The sequence below is a fragment of the Mixophyes fleayi genome, chromosome 7 (genome assembly GCF_038048845.1).
Source record: "Mixophyes fleayi isolate aMixFle1 chromosome 7, aMixFle1.hap1, whole genome shotgun sequence".
In the NCBI taxonomy this organism is placed as follows: Eukaryota; Metazoa; Chordata; class Amphibia; order Anura; family Limnodynastidae; genus Mixophyes; species Mixophyes fleayi.
The window spans coordinates 53,742,794-53,756,962 of record NC_134408.1 but is presented as its reverse complement, the minus strand read 5'-3'; the positions used below and the strand labels follow the sequence as shown (position 1 = coordinate 53,756,962).

The 14,169-nt window shown below is 41.9% G+C and overlaps 1 protein-coding gene and 1 long non-coding RNA gene across 3 annotated transcripts in view; one reads left to right on the top strand and one right to left on the bottom strand.

Annotated features, from left to right (window-relative positions):
• Window positions 1–256: 256 nt before the first annotated feature.
• Window positions 257–6,217, bottom strand: LOC142097744 (uncharacterized). The gene is made up of 2 exons (XR_012678232.1): window positions 6,095–6,217; window positions 257–797 (listed from the first exon to the last, which is right to left on the bottom strand). It is a non-coding gene; the product is annotated as an uncharacterized LOC142097744 (long non-coding RNA).
• METTL22 (methyltransferase 22, Kin17 lysine) overlaps window positions 6,170–14,169 on the top strand; it is a 104,131-nt gene continuing 96,131 nt past the window's right edge. The window contains exons 1-2 of one of the 2 annotated variants that reach the window (XM_075179843.1): window positions 6,170–6,278; window positions 10,399–10,558. In XM_075179843.1, coding sequence (XP_075035944.1) covers window positions 10,453–10,558 — 106 coding nt within the window. In that variant the 5' untranslated portion in view covers window positions 6,170–6,278; window positions 10,399–10,452. The remainder of the gene's footprint in view (window positions 6,279–10,398; window positions 10,559–14,169) is intronic. The other variant, XM_075179842.1, reaches the window with a different exon arrangement.

Below are 14,169 nucleotides of genomic sequence, written 5' to 3'. Positions count from 1 at the left end.
CATCTGCTATTCGCCAATCCCTTTGTACTGAGCCTGATGAGATTGAATCTATGAAAATTAAGAATAGCAGTCTAGCTATGGTGAGATTCTTTGGGACAGAACAGGAAAGAGTGAAGGTCTCTTCCACACAGGTCACAGATAGACATGTAATGAATGCCTAATCTACATGGGGACTTTTCTTCCAGGTCTGGTGGCTTGTAACCAAACTAACGTGCTACATAGAACCCTTACCTCTCAAATATACAAAAAAAGCTGCTTTAAATATGTTTTGTTTACATTACATATTAAATTATGTACTTGTTACAAAATATTATATATTAAAAACGTCAGATGTCTATAGTATGAAACAGCACGCAGAAATGTCCGATAATGTCCTTTTACAATGTCAGGTACTATAGTCCACTTGATGGTCTTAACCAACAACAACATAACTATTACTCTTCGCATTGAATTTAGCAGGCATTATCAGGTGGGATAATTAAAATGAAATTCATGATTAGAAATAAAATAATACATAAACTAACAGTATTATTATGTTTGTTGCTTTTCTCAAACCTCTGTTAAAAACAATTGAAGAACGGACACTTTAAAGAAAACCCATAAGTCTGCTAAAGAACGTGTCCTTTTTGCCTCTGGAGCGTGGCTCTGGGAGAAGTCACAAGCACTTTTTGAACTCTTCCTTAAAGGTGAGCATTCAGCAGGGTTATGCAGTTTGAGAAGATACTTGACAGACATTCTGTTGAAGAGTTCCAGGTGCAGCATTCAAGAAGGGTTGTAGTACTGACAGCGAAGGTAACCTAGAAAGAAGAAAAAAGGCTCAGCATGAACAGAGGGTTGTTATGTACGGAGATTATGATAACAAATATAACACGTGGATATGGATTGGAGAGTACTAAATACTTTTGTAGTGAAAAGATAATGAAAATGGAAGACAAGTTGATTTCAGTAGAAGAATGGAAGATAATGATGAAGAGTAGAGCGATTATACTGCAGCAGCTATTTGAATAGATTGTAGGGTACCAAGATACACAATATGGACAGAAGTATTCGGACGCTTGACCATTACACCAACAAGAACTGTAATGATGTTGTATTGAAATACATATACTTTAATATGGAGTTGGTCCCCTTTTTGCAGCAATAACAGCTTTCACTCTTCTTTGAAGGCTTTCCACAAAATGTTGTAGTGTTTCTGTGGGACTTTGTGCACATTCATTCTGTACAGCATTTATGAGGTCAGGCACTGATATTAGAAGAGAAGGCCTGGCTCAAAATCTCCGTTCCAGTTCATCCCAAAGATGTTCGATGGAGTTGAGGTCAGGGCTCTGTGAGGACCAGTCAAGTTCTTCCACACCAAACTGATCAAACCATGTCTTTGTAGTCCTTGCTTTGTGCACTGGGACACAGTCATGTTAGAAGAGAAAAGGGCCTTCCCCAAACTGTTGCCACAAATTTGGAAGCATAGCATTGTCTAAAATGACTTGGTATGCTGAAGCATTAAGACTGGCCTTCACTGGAAATAAGGGGCGTAGCCCAAACCCTGAAACACAGCCCCATACCATTATCCCTCCTTCACCAAACTTCACAGTTGGCATAATACAGTGAGGCAGGTAACGTTTTTCTGCCATTCGCCAAACCAAGACTCGCCCATCTGACTGGCAAACAGAGAAGTGTGATTCGTCACTCCACAGACCACGTTTCCACATTCCAGTGCCTGTGTGCTTTACACCACTCCATCCGAAGCTTGCCATTGGTCTTGGTGATGTGAGGCTTGCATGCAGTGCTCGCCCATGGAAACCCATTCCATTAAGCTCCCACAGCACAGTTTTTGTGCTTGAATTAATACCAGTGGAAGTTCGGAACTCTTCAGCTATAGAATCAGCAGAGTTTATGACTTTTACATACCATGCGCCTTAGCAGTCGTTGACCCTGTTCTGTGATTTTTACATGGTCTCCGCTTCGTGGCTGAGTTACTGTTCCTAAATGATTCGTCTTTCTAATAATATGACTTACAGTTCACTGTGGAATATCCAGCAATTATGAAATTTCACCAACAGTCTTATTGCAAAGGTGGCATTCTATCACAGTACCACGCTTGACATCACTGAGCTCTTCAGAATGACCCATTTTCTATCACAAATGTTTGCAAGTAGAGACTGCGTGGCTAGGTGCTTGACACCTAGCCATGCAATCTCTATTCACCTCTGGCAACGGGTCTGATTGGAACACCTCAATTCAATAATTAACAGGTGTGGCCAAATACATTTGTCCATATACTGTATCATTGCAGAAAGATGAAGGTTGCAGCAGTCTGTATGGCATGTAAGAAAAATGGCTTTGAAGTTCACGAAAAAAAAGGTTTTTTTCTGAAAGAGTAATCAGGGAAAGATAGTTAGCCTCCCAAAAACTTGTCTTTCAGCTCACTGAAAGATCCTTGGTGCCGCCCTGGTGATTGAGCTATGCCACCGCCCTGGTATTGTCTAACTGTAGCAGCAAATGTTCCGGACAGACCAGAGCAGGGAACACGGCACGCAGCTCCAAAACACTGCTTGGAAGAGGGCATGAGGACTCGCAGCTCCGCAATCCTGATGGCTGGCATCCTTTGCCACCAATGCCCAATCCCAGATTGAGAATGGGTGACTTTTGCAGAGACTGTCCTTCTGCTGCCAACAAAGGAGCGACTGAAGCACCCTTGATGAAAGACGAAACACCTGATTGGAAAGGTTTGGCTGAGATCTGTCCCACTTAAAAGAGGAATTCTAGCTGAAACTCCCTGGCATCGAATGAGTAAACTGGTCTGCCTCGAAAATCGATATTTTGTCCAGAGGCTTCATGCAAAAGTGTACAAAAGTCTGTCTGTCAGCCAACAGAGACCTTACCATCTTTTTTAAAGCGTAAATCTTGTCCTGTGGTAAGAACACCCTCAGTTTGCGGTTGTTGAAGAGAAGACCCCAAAAAGATCATCTGCTAAGATGGAACTAGTTTGGACGTCTTAAAATTCAGAATGCAGGTTTGGAATTCCAGAGTCTGTGCTGTCAGATAAACATGGGACAGAAGCCCCGCTGGTGACTACGCCTTGATGAGAAAAACGTCTCGATAAGGAGTGATCGCCACTTCCTTGGACCTGAACAGAGCCGCTATTATCTCCATGATCTTGGTGAAGACCCCTAGGTCTGTGGTGAGACAAAAAGGAAGTACCCTGATCTAATAGTGTTCTCACCAAACAGCAAACCTGAGCAAGGACTGATGACCTTGTCAGATGGGAACACATAAATATGTGTTCTTGATGTCCAAAGCCACCAAGAACTCTCCTGTTCCATGCTGTGAATCACTGACTTCAAAAACTCCATCTTGAACTTTGGCACACAAAACTGAGTGTTCAAAGATTTCAGACGTTCAGGATTGGTCTGAATGAACATCAGGTTTTTGAACCAGAAACAGGTCAGAATAAAACCTAAAACCTCTTAGATGGTCCAGAACTGATACAACCAAACCTGAAGAAACGAGGGAGTAGGTGGCCTCTTTCAGAGCAAGATACTTTTGTTCAGTAAGCCTGTGGTAAAGAACCAAGTTGGGGTATACCTGAGAAGATCTTTCATGTATTCCAAATTCCCCTCACCCAGGCACCCGTGGTGCACTGGACCCACGGATCCCAAAAGAGGAGTAGAAAGAATCCAACCTCAACAATCTTGGGTGGGCAGAAAGCCGATAATGTCGATTGCTTATTGGCAGACTTGGTGATTGGGTGCGCTTTAGCCAGGTCTGCTGTCCACAATGCAAACCATCCCTGGGGACAGACGGCAAAAGTGAAAGGAGTAAAATATTTACACTATAGATTTTGGCACATTAACAGGAAGGAAAGCACTTTTTCCTTCTGTCGTCTGACTAATAATATTGTCCAGCTCCAGCCCAAACAGAACCCCACTGTAACCTACAGGACACCTGGAGCTTCATTACCAGGTTGGGGCTCTACCACCCTCCTGTGCTTATTCGAGAAAAATGGTGTAGCGGATTTCAACATCCTCTCGAAACAGGAGGAAACCAATATCAGGTCATGTAGCAGAGTCTTTAGAACTCTGACCCAAGCCAGTTACTCTGAGACTGCTGCCACAGGACCCACAGGAAATTGGATTGGCGCTACAGGCCGCAAACCCGCCAGACTGTCTGGAAAGCCAGAGAGAACATGGGAAAGTCTGTTCCTCAATTGGGAATGGACTAGTTGAGCAATATAAGCCATAGAGTTGGCTAGTGACCTTGCCCAAGCAGGTTCTACCATGTCAGAATCAGAGCCCCCAGGCATACACATCACTTGAGTTTCAGACTGTCAAGGTGCACACAAAGCATCTGTGCCTGGCTGTCCAGAAGGCAATTTTAGCTTTGCAGCAGTCACAGGTAAACTTAGTCAAATAAATTACCTCAGCATTAGCCCTCAAGGATCTCCCCCTATCTGACATGATAGACACAGGTAGAAGAAAAAATAAAAGAAAATACAGAAGCAGCACACAATCAGAAAAAGAAGTGACCCTGCAAGACAGCCCTAGAGCCCAATAAATCTGAGAGACTAACCACTTCAAAAAGCAACTCCAAAACTTGGCACCTTACAGATGAAAGAACAGAGGAGTGCTGGAGCGCCAAGATGGCTTCTGCTCAGGTGGAGTGAGAGACCACCTGGGAGGAAGTGCAGGAAAAGGGAAGCACCTCCCCCAGGGCCCAGAATGGGATTGCCAGCTGTTCAGTGCCTAGTGGGGGCTTACATATACCCAGCAACCCCAACATAACCCAACCCCCTTAAGGAAACATGAAACCTGCACCTATACTAAAGTGGAAGCCACTCCTGGTGCCCACCGCACTGTGCTGGGAGAGGTCAACACTAAACGTCCAGCCATTCTTTGAGCACCATAAAGCAGCGACTGCCATTCCTGCAGTCACTGTCTAGGTATCCAGGGCACAGTCTGCAGCGATTATGGCTGGGGGGTGGGGCAACGGAAGCACTCCTTCTGTACTGCCGCTCCACCCACTTCGAGCAGCTGTGCTGTGCGCTGTGACACTGCAGGTGCAGATTCCGGAATCAGCCCAGGTGGCTCTGGAGCAAGTAAAGTAACAAATAAAAATAAAAGAAACTAAATAAAAGGAAAACAGGCTTTGAAGCAGCCCCAGTAATAAAATAAAACATGCCCTGCCACATTGGACACTTTGGGGTATATTTACTAAACTGCGGGTTTGAAAAAGTGGAGATGTTGCCTATAGCAAACAGATTCTAGCTGTCATTTTGTAGAATGTACTAAGTAAATAATTAGAATCAGATTGGTTGCTATAGGCAACATCTCCTCCACTTTTTCAAACCCACTGTTTAGTAAATAAATATGCCCCTTAATCTAAACTAAAGGCCTAACAGAGAGGAAAGAGGTCAGTAAACTTCTAAGATGTCTAAAAGAGCCCTCATGACTAGTCCCTGCACTATACCCCAAAGTTTCTCAGGGTCCCCCAATGGATGCCTAACAAATAACAACATTTAATGTTATAGATAAATAAGGCCTGTAATGGTAAGAATATCTGACTAGGTCCAGTATTTTTTAAAACACAAACCATAACATTTATGGTAATAATGGTCTCTGCATTATTAACTCATTTGATGTTTAGGCTCTTCTCCTTTCACACAAAGGGTGCCTCTTTTCATTTTGAAGCAACAGTGGGGTCGGAATTGTGGCGATGGGCTCATGTCAGGGAAAAGCCAGTGGGCATGTGAAACAGAGGCTTGTGGGCATGTGAAACAGAGGCTTGTGGGCAGGGGCACCTGTGATAGAAAAGGTTGTGACCATGTGTCATAGTAAATGTTAGAGAAAAGCAGAAGAGTGTCAGGGTATTGGTGGTTGAGGAGGGGCTGTGTGGGAATGAGGCATCTCCCTCACATGCCCCACTCTGCTCACACATGTCCCCCCTGTCCACATGCTTTGCCCACACATGCCCACCCTGTCCACATGCTTTGCCCACACATGCCCACCCTGTCCACATACTTTGATCACACATGCCCACCCCTGTCCACATGCTTTGCTCACATATGCTCCCTCCCCATCACATTACCCCTTCTCCTTACCTTTTTCTCCATCACTGACTTCAGCTACACAGACACTGGAAGATTTACAGCAGCCTCCTGCACTGTGCACCATGTGACTGCTGCAGACACATGACCTGGTGATATCACAGTGACGTCTGAAGGTAGTTGAGCAGAAGGGGACCTAGCAACTAACATCTGTCATTTCCGAGGGCCGAGTCTTCGGGTGAGTGCTGTCTGATTTAACGCCTTCATGTCTGATGGGGCTGCAAGTATCCTCTAATGGTGTATTACGAGCTGTTGATGTTTTCTCATGCAGCTGCTCATACTTGCTTTGAGTCTCGGAATAATTGCTGTACATCGACATAAAGTGATAGAAGTGTATGAAAGTGTGATATTGTATATCGTTTCACTACTTTTGTTGTATTGCTTCCCGATAGTAGTTATTTCTAAATATATTAAAGGGGTAGAGCAAAAGCATGTGGAACGTGCAAATAAACATAAATACAGATGCTTGGTTTTTAAATAAAGGTTAAGTAAAGTGCACATAACATTGCAGTATCACTTGTTATTAAAAGCTAAGGATACTATATTTGGTAAATAGCAACCTTGCTACCTAATTATTCATTAAATGTCATTTACAAAAAAAATAAGTGTTGCAAAGGTCAAGGAAGTACAGTTCATTTTACATAAAGGGGCAATAAGACAGTTTTTAAACTTACTAGCATATAATTCATATTTGCCCAGACATTCTGGGAGAGCAGGCAATTCGCCCGCATCTTGTCCGATGGGAGCCTCAATGACATGATTTGCGGTGAATCGCATAATTGTGGCCCTGCCCCCCCACGGCAATACAGTGCATTTTCCGCGGGACAGTACTAAAATGACACGATTCGCATCTTCCCGTTCCCTTAAGCCCTCCGGGTTCTACTGGAGGCCAACTTTACAGAGTTGCCAAGTATGATTATAATTAGTAACTGCACCCCTCTGGAAGAATGAAAAATGGTTTAAAAAATAATGAAATTAGAATAGAAATTGTCAATTCGTGGGGCTTAATCTTTCTAGTGCGAACAGCAAAATTACGCCAAGAGTACATGAGTGTACTATGACCTTTTATTTATTCCTGTTTTTTATTTTTAAGACAGCTGTTTTGCAATTAGGGTATTTTTGCATGCCTAGGTGAGTTTTGTAGTGTCATGAATGTATTTTTGTTTTCTTTCTCTGCCTTTTAACATTAGGGGGTAAATGTATCAATGTCCGGATTCTTCAACTCCGGCGAGATCAGCGCCTTCAGCGCTTAAATTTAAAGCGGCGCTGCCTTGTAAAGGGAAACTTCCCAACAAGTAGAAATGCTTGAAATAATATTTTGTACAATAATGACACAGAAGCAGAGACACTGTCACTTAAAAACATAAAACATTTCAATTTATGTCTCCTTAATCCACAATAAGTGCACAAACTTTATAGGCTTTACAAATGTATAAAGTTATTTTCTGCTGTTTTAGCTAGTGTGTATTTCATCCTAATGTAAATCATATGCAAGTGTCAGATGGCATAAATGTCTTATTTATAGATTGTCCAAGAGGAGACGTTTAAGCTATTTATAGTACCTCATGTTATTTATCCCCTACCTACTGCCTCTTAAGAATGTGCCCTATTCTACAAATGATATTGTACCAAACACAAAAATTTATTTTATTTATGCAATCTATTCTAAATAAATATCTAGTCATGTGATAAATAAAAAAATGCAGATTAAATTAACAGTTAAATTAATATTAATACTTAGAACTGGTTAATTAGATATGTTTCTAAAGCAGATATCTTGTCCCCATTAATACTAAACTCACACATAGTTGCTTCACTTGCTGTTTTGTGCCAATAATTATTTATATAAAATTTTGCCAACCGGGTGGGGGCAGTTGTAATAATTTGCATTAATAATGAAAAATGTTGGAGGTTATTGCCCACAACTGTCAGGACTGGTCAGACTTGTGGGCAGTGGTCTCCTGCTGGCGGTAGTTCTCACATAGTGCCTGTTCTAATAGGAGAAACAGTGGTTTATTCTAATAATAGGACTCTGTTAGGCTCCAAGAGCCGGGTGGCAAGCAAAAACAGCTGGATGGAGCACCCGGAAAATAGGTGCTTATCCCTGGCATGCTATGTCATAGATTTGCTCCAGTGCCTTCCCAAGTGGTTGAATAGGTAGAAGGAGAAGATGGCACTTGAGGTCTTAATCACTAGATTAAGAATCTTTTCCTGCATTTAATTTTTATTGAAAAGCTTACTTCAGCCTCTTCTTTGTGTATATACCCTCAGTGGCCACTTTATTAGGTACACCTGCTTGTTAATGCAAATATCTAAACAGCCAATCATGTGCATAAGTGCATAAAGCTGTTCAGACCAAACACCGGAAATGTAATCTAGGTGACTTTGACGAAATGATTGTTGGTGCTAGACGAGGGGGCTTGAGCAACTCAGAAGCTGCTGATCTCCTGGAATTATCATGCTAAACAGTATCTAGAGTTTATAGGTAATGGTGCGTAAACCGAAAACATCCACTGAGCGACAACAGGTCTATGGGTGAAAACACCTTATTAATGAAAGAAGCCAGAGGAGAATTGCCAAACTGGTTCAAGCTGACAGGACTGTGACAGTAACTGAAATAATCATGCAGTGGTATGCAAAACAGCATCTCTGAATGAACAGCATGTTGAACCTTGAATTGGAAGGGCTACAGGGCCCACACTGGGTTCCACTCCTATAAGCTGAGGAAATAAACTGATACTACCATGGGCACAGGCACACCAAAACAGGGCAGTTGAGAATTTGGAAAAATGTTTCCTGGTCTGACGAACTATACTGCAACATTTAGATGGTAGGGTCAAAATTTGGCGTAGACAGCATGGATTCACCCTGATGTGTGTCAGAAGTGAAGGCTGGTGGTGGTAGTGTAATGGTGTGGGGGATGATTTCTTGGTACATATTAGGATTCCTAATGCCAATTGAGCATAGTTTAAATGCACAGCATACCTGAGTATTGTTGCTGCCCATGTGTATCCCTATATGGCCAAATTTACCCATCTTTTAAGGACCAGGATAATGCATCATATTGCAGAGGCACACTTCTTCTCAATCTGGTTCCACGTAGATGACAATAAGTTCTGTGTACTGCAGTAGTCTCCGTAGTCACCTTTAGGATGTGGTGGAAGAAGAGATTTACAACATAAATGTGGAACCAACACATCTGCAACAATGGTATCATGTCAACATGGACCAGAATCTCTAAGTAATGTTTCTAGCACCTTGTTGAAACCATGCCACGACATGCCATTCCGTCTATTCTGGGGGCAAAGGGGGTTCCTACCCAGTATATAAATTAAATATAACTAAAAACAGCAACACTCCCTTACATAAAGGCATCTGAGAACCAGGGGCGGGCTGGCCTGGGGGGCAGCAGACCCCGGGCCGCTCAGTCAGACCGCTATTAGGGCCAGGAGGTAGGCCGGCCGGCCGACCCCCCCCGGATGCAATATACCACCTTTTCACCGGCGGCCGCATCAATGACGCGGACGCATCCCGTTTCATGTGATGCGGCCTCCTGTGTGCCCCCCCGGTCTTCGCTCTCCCAGCCTGTGCCTGCTGAGAACCGATGCAGGACAGAGTGGAGACATAAAGCAGTAATTCTTGCAGAATCCAAGAGCCCAGCTCTCAGTAGATACAAAATCCTTTATTCACACATACATTATGTGGCTTTAAATGGCCAACAGCAGCTGTTTCGATCCCAAGAAACAGATCTTTGTCTAAGCAGAACACATACCAGATACCAACACCTTTTAATAGGCTGTTGGCGCTAGAAGCAGAACAGACCTTAGCAGAGCGCTATCAAGTAGTTCATCAGTATTTGGGAGAGACCGCAGGCATATTACCATACAACCTTTGCAGAAAGTAGATCTGGCCAGGAAGCTGTATCAATAAAACAAGCTGTTTACAAAGCTAAACAGTTGGGGTGCACGCAAGAAGCAGATGCACAATCACTAAACAAACCTTTTATTTTATTTTTAAAAGTGTATTTTTTTTAACCACTTGAAATGTTATGTTAACCTGCACCTATTAACAGCCATTTTGTGGACTGACCTCAATATTCATAAGAATGCAACCACCATGTAGAAATTAGGGACACAATTGAGATATATGGCAAATAATGGGTCAGCCATAAAATTGTCTGGACTGCACTGTGCACACGCTACAGGTGCACTTTAAGGACCACTATAAAATGCTGAAATGTAATTGATGGTAAATACTTTGCTACAATCTTCACCCTTGTTATGTTTTTAATCTTTTAGCCATCACAAGATATTGGGGAAGAGAAACATGCAGACCTGGGAGAGCAGGCAGAAATGGAAGAGATTACATTCACAAGAGACACTGTTTTGTCAGACATCCATCTTCACATCCCACATAAAAGGCATCTCATGGTCAGACTGAATGCAGTTGGACAGCCAGGTAAAATATGTGATAACCATCACTTGTTTAACTATTTAGTTGTATGTTCCTTCTAATAGTATGAACCAGAAAAGACTATAAAATTTAGTTACTGGCAATATTTTTCTAACAGATGTGAAATGAATAATAAAATGCATACATTCCCAGTAAGCATACGGGCATTGAAACTTTATGTTGGGTTAATCCAGCATGCTGTTACCATTGTTATAAGTCACCAATGATTTCCACACTGCTTTGCAGTATGGTTGTCAAGTAATAATTGCGCATCTTAAATAGAAATAATAAATATTTATACAAAGCAATATAAATAGTGTGTCTCCTTATGAAAACAGTGAGTCGTTTTCTTTGCCTAATGTACTGTAGATAGTCATTTGTATTTAAAATTTATACAAGCGCTTCAAGCGTATTTCCACCTTAGTAATGAGAAGTGAAATTGATAACATGAGACATTTGAGGCATTTTGTGACATCATGAGGTTATTTTTGCACTCTTATGCCAATTGTTCCTCGCTGAGAGCATTAGGATGGGAGTGACTGGGTGTGCTGAATGGTATTCCTTTTGATCGTAGATCCTGAAAGGTGCTTGCTAAATATGTGATAAGGTACAACAATGCAACTCTCATGGCGCATACATGATTTACTGGACAAGATATTTAAAGCAACATTAATTAATATATTAATATATATATATATATATATATATATATATATATATATATATATATATATATATATATATATATATATATATATATATGAAAACAGGGATACTCTGCACTCTCCAAACACATAATTAATTCTATATCAAGTACTGTTCTATATTAAAAACAGGGAATGTTAGTTCCACATATTGCAATATATGTTTAAGCTGACCAACTCACGCCAAAGTCTTCTCATTCTGGTCAGTCCTAACATGATCAAATGCTATGCTATTTTATCTGGGCTTAAGGCTTACCTGCACACAGCTTTTAAAGGCAAGTCTTTCCCTAGCACTAGCAGCCATGGGAGACCTGGGACTCACCTGACACAAGTTGGAATTAATGTAAAGAATGGGGTGCAAGAGTCATGGGACTCTATTATTGTGACAAAGACATGGGAATAGTGGTTTTGGGCAAGTATGTTTGTCCCTGGTTTCTGACCTATATGTTTTAAAAACCGCTGTGAGATTGTTCTGTGTGGGAAGGAGCTTCTCAAAAAAGTGTGTTCAGCTTTAAGAAAAAGGTGGTAATGGTCCCTGGCGTGTAAATGGAGAGAGAAGGGAGGGCTCCATTTACAAGACCCAGTCCAGGTCTTCTAGTCTGACAGCAGACTGATTAATGGTTGCACCTGTAAGGTATGATCAGTCTGAATCTCTGCTTTGCATGGGGAAAGAGACTGCAGAGTCTCTGTGGTAGATAGCTTGATATCTGTTGTGAGTAAACTATATGTGCTGGAACGTCTAATAGTTTTTTGTTTAGTTTGACATTCAGGAATGGCATGTGTTTAGGTAATGCCGGACAGTCAAGGTGTTTATATTGCTTAATAAAGCTGTTTGAGGCCGGTTGTACCAATACCTTGAATATGACTTGTGTGCCTTCTTGTCACATTCACAGCAGAAGTATAGGATCCCTAGATCAGCCTAACTTCGCACTGCTCTACCCAGAGGCGCGCAGTCTAACGGGACAGGTTGTCTTCAAGTGTTAGGCGAGACTCGTATGGAGAGTAGAGGAACAAGAGAAACTCTGCAGAGAGGTACAGCAGAGCAGCAGGGTAGACTTGAGGAGAACATATCCATTGACGAGTGGCACTGAACGGCAACCAAAGATTCACTGGAACAGCGAGCTGAACTAGCAGGAGCAAAAGGAGTCAAATCTTAACACTGTTAGAGTTTGACACACAAAGAACAGGCACCTGACTGCAGGATCAGATGCCTTAAATATGCTGCTGATGAATGGAGCACCAGTAGCAGGAAAGGAGAAGGGTTAAAAGTAGATCGTAGACCCGAATCCAAGATGTCCACCACCATCGGACAGACGCTGCACTCAGCGCTAGGAGGAACCCCTGGCATCTGTTCCCCCAATCTGGTTACAAGATGTGTGTGTATGTATGTGTACAAGATGTGTGTGTATGTATTTATTTATGTGTGTGTGTGTATATATATATATATATATATATTTATTTAATACAGAGACTTTCATATCAAGTAGAGGAAGATACTATAAATTTTACTCAATGGTAGGTGTTATGTTTGTTGCAAACCTATCTCTGTACACAATCCTAAGAACATTATCCCTAATGCTATGGGGATGAGTCTCTTATTCAGGGCCTTGTTAAAATAGAGGGAAAATGGAAGGAGCAGGATATAGACAAATATTGTAGGAAACCCTGCAATAAGTCGGCAAAAGACATGGGAGATTTTTATTTTATCAGGACAGTCATCCAAAGCATACAGCAAATGCCATATTGGAGTGGCTAAATTCAGATAATGAAATGTCCTGGAGTGATTTTAAAAATTTCTCTTCACCAATCGTTCCCATTCAACCTAATGGAACTCGAGCAATATTGAAAAAAAGACTTAATGAAATTTTCTGCAGCCACACATGCTGAAATTACAGTTAAATGTAATTCTATTAAGTATTAAAACAATGGTGGTTTATTTTTTTATATTAAATTGAAGGTCTCCACCAAGAGAAGACCCGTGCCTATTTACATTACTGTATCTGTGTAGATAAGTGGTAAAAATTCCCAAGCAAATTGGAATATAGAAAAGATTGTTAGGAACCCCTCCAGCCAGTACAACAAAACCCGGAATCTGCTCCGAAAGTCTGGCGTTCACTGGAGCCCCTAGTGGTGGGGACAGACTTGGCTGCAGACAGACAGAGGGTCGTGAGATGTGCACTGACTGGGAAGAACCCAGGAATATTGTGTAATAGCAGACAGCGGTGGTGAAGTCCAAGCAAAAGGTCAGGGCTGGTGGCAAACAACGAATCCAGGAAACAGGCAGAGATCGAGGTCACAGGCAATACAGCAGAGTCCAGTACACGATCCAAGGTCATACACAGCAAGGTCAATCCAAAGGCAGAGAAGGGGAACTGAGCAGGGAGCAGGTAAGTATGCACAGAGCAGCAACTATAACCGGCAGTGATGCCCAGTCCTCACTGCCTTAAATACTATGACGGACAAATCAGAAAGGAGGACAGGGCTGACAATGAGCCTCAGGAGGCTGCTAATTAAATACTAGCTGGGAACTAGCATAGGTCATATCAAAAACCAGGAACATGTATAAATGACAAATAGAATCATGCGAGAGCTCCCCGTGGAGTTGGAGGATGTCCCTACACCCTCCTACTCTATGCCACAAAGATAACAGTATATTGAAACTAATGCACGTGCTCGGCTGCTACCTCACGCCAGGATGCGGCGTACTGCAGCGTCTCGTAACAAAGATGAGATATAATTGTTGCCAATTATAGAAGGGTAGTGGCAATTATATATGCTGAACCACATCTGGTAAAAAAAATAAAATGCTGTGCCTATTGGTATGGAATAGAATAAGTATAGAAATGTAAGCCATGAGGAAAATCGAGTTTATTTAAAATGTTATTATGGAGAAACCCTTTTATAGTAAAAAGT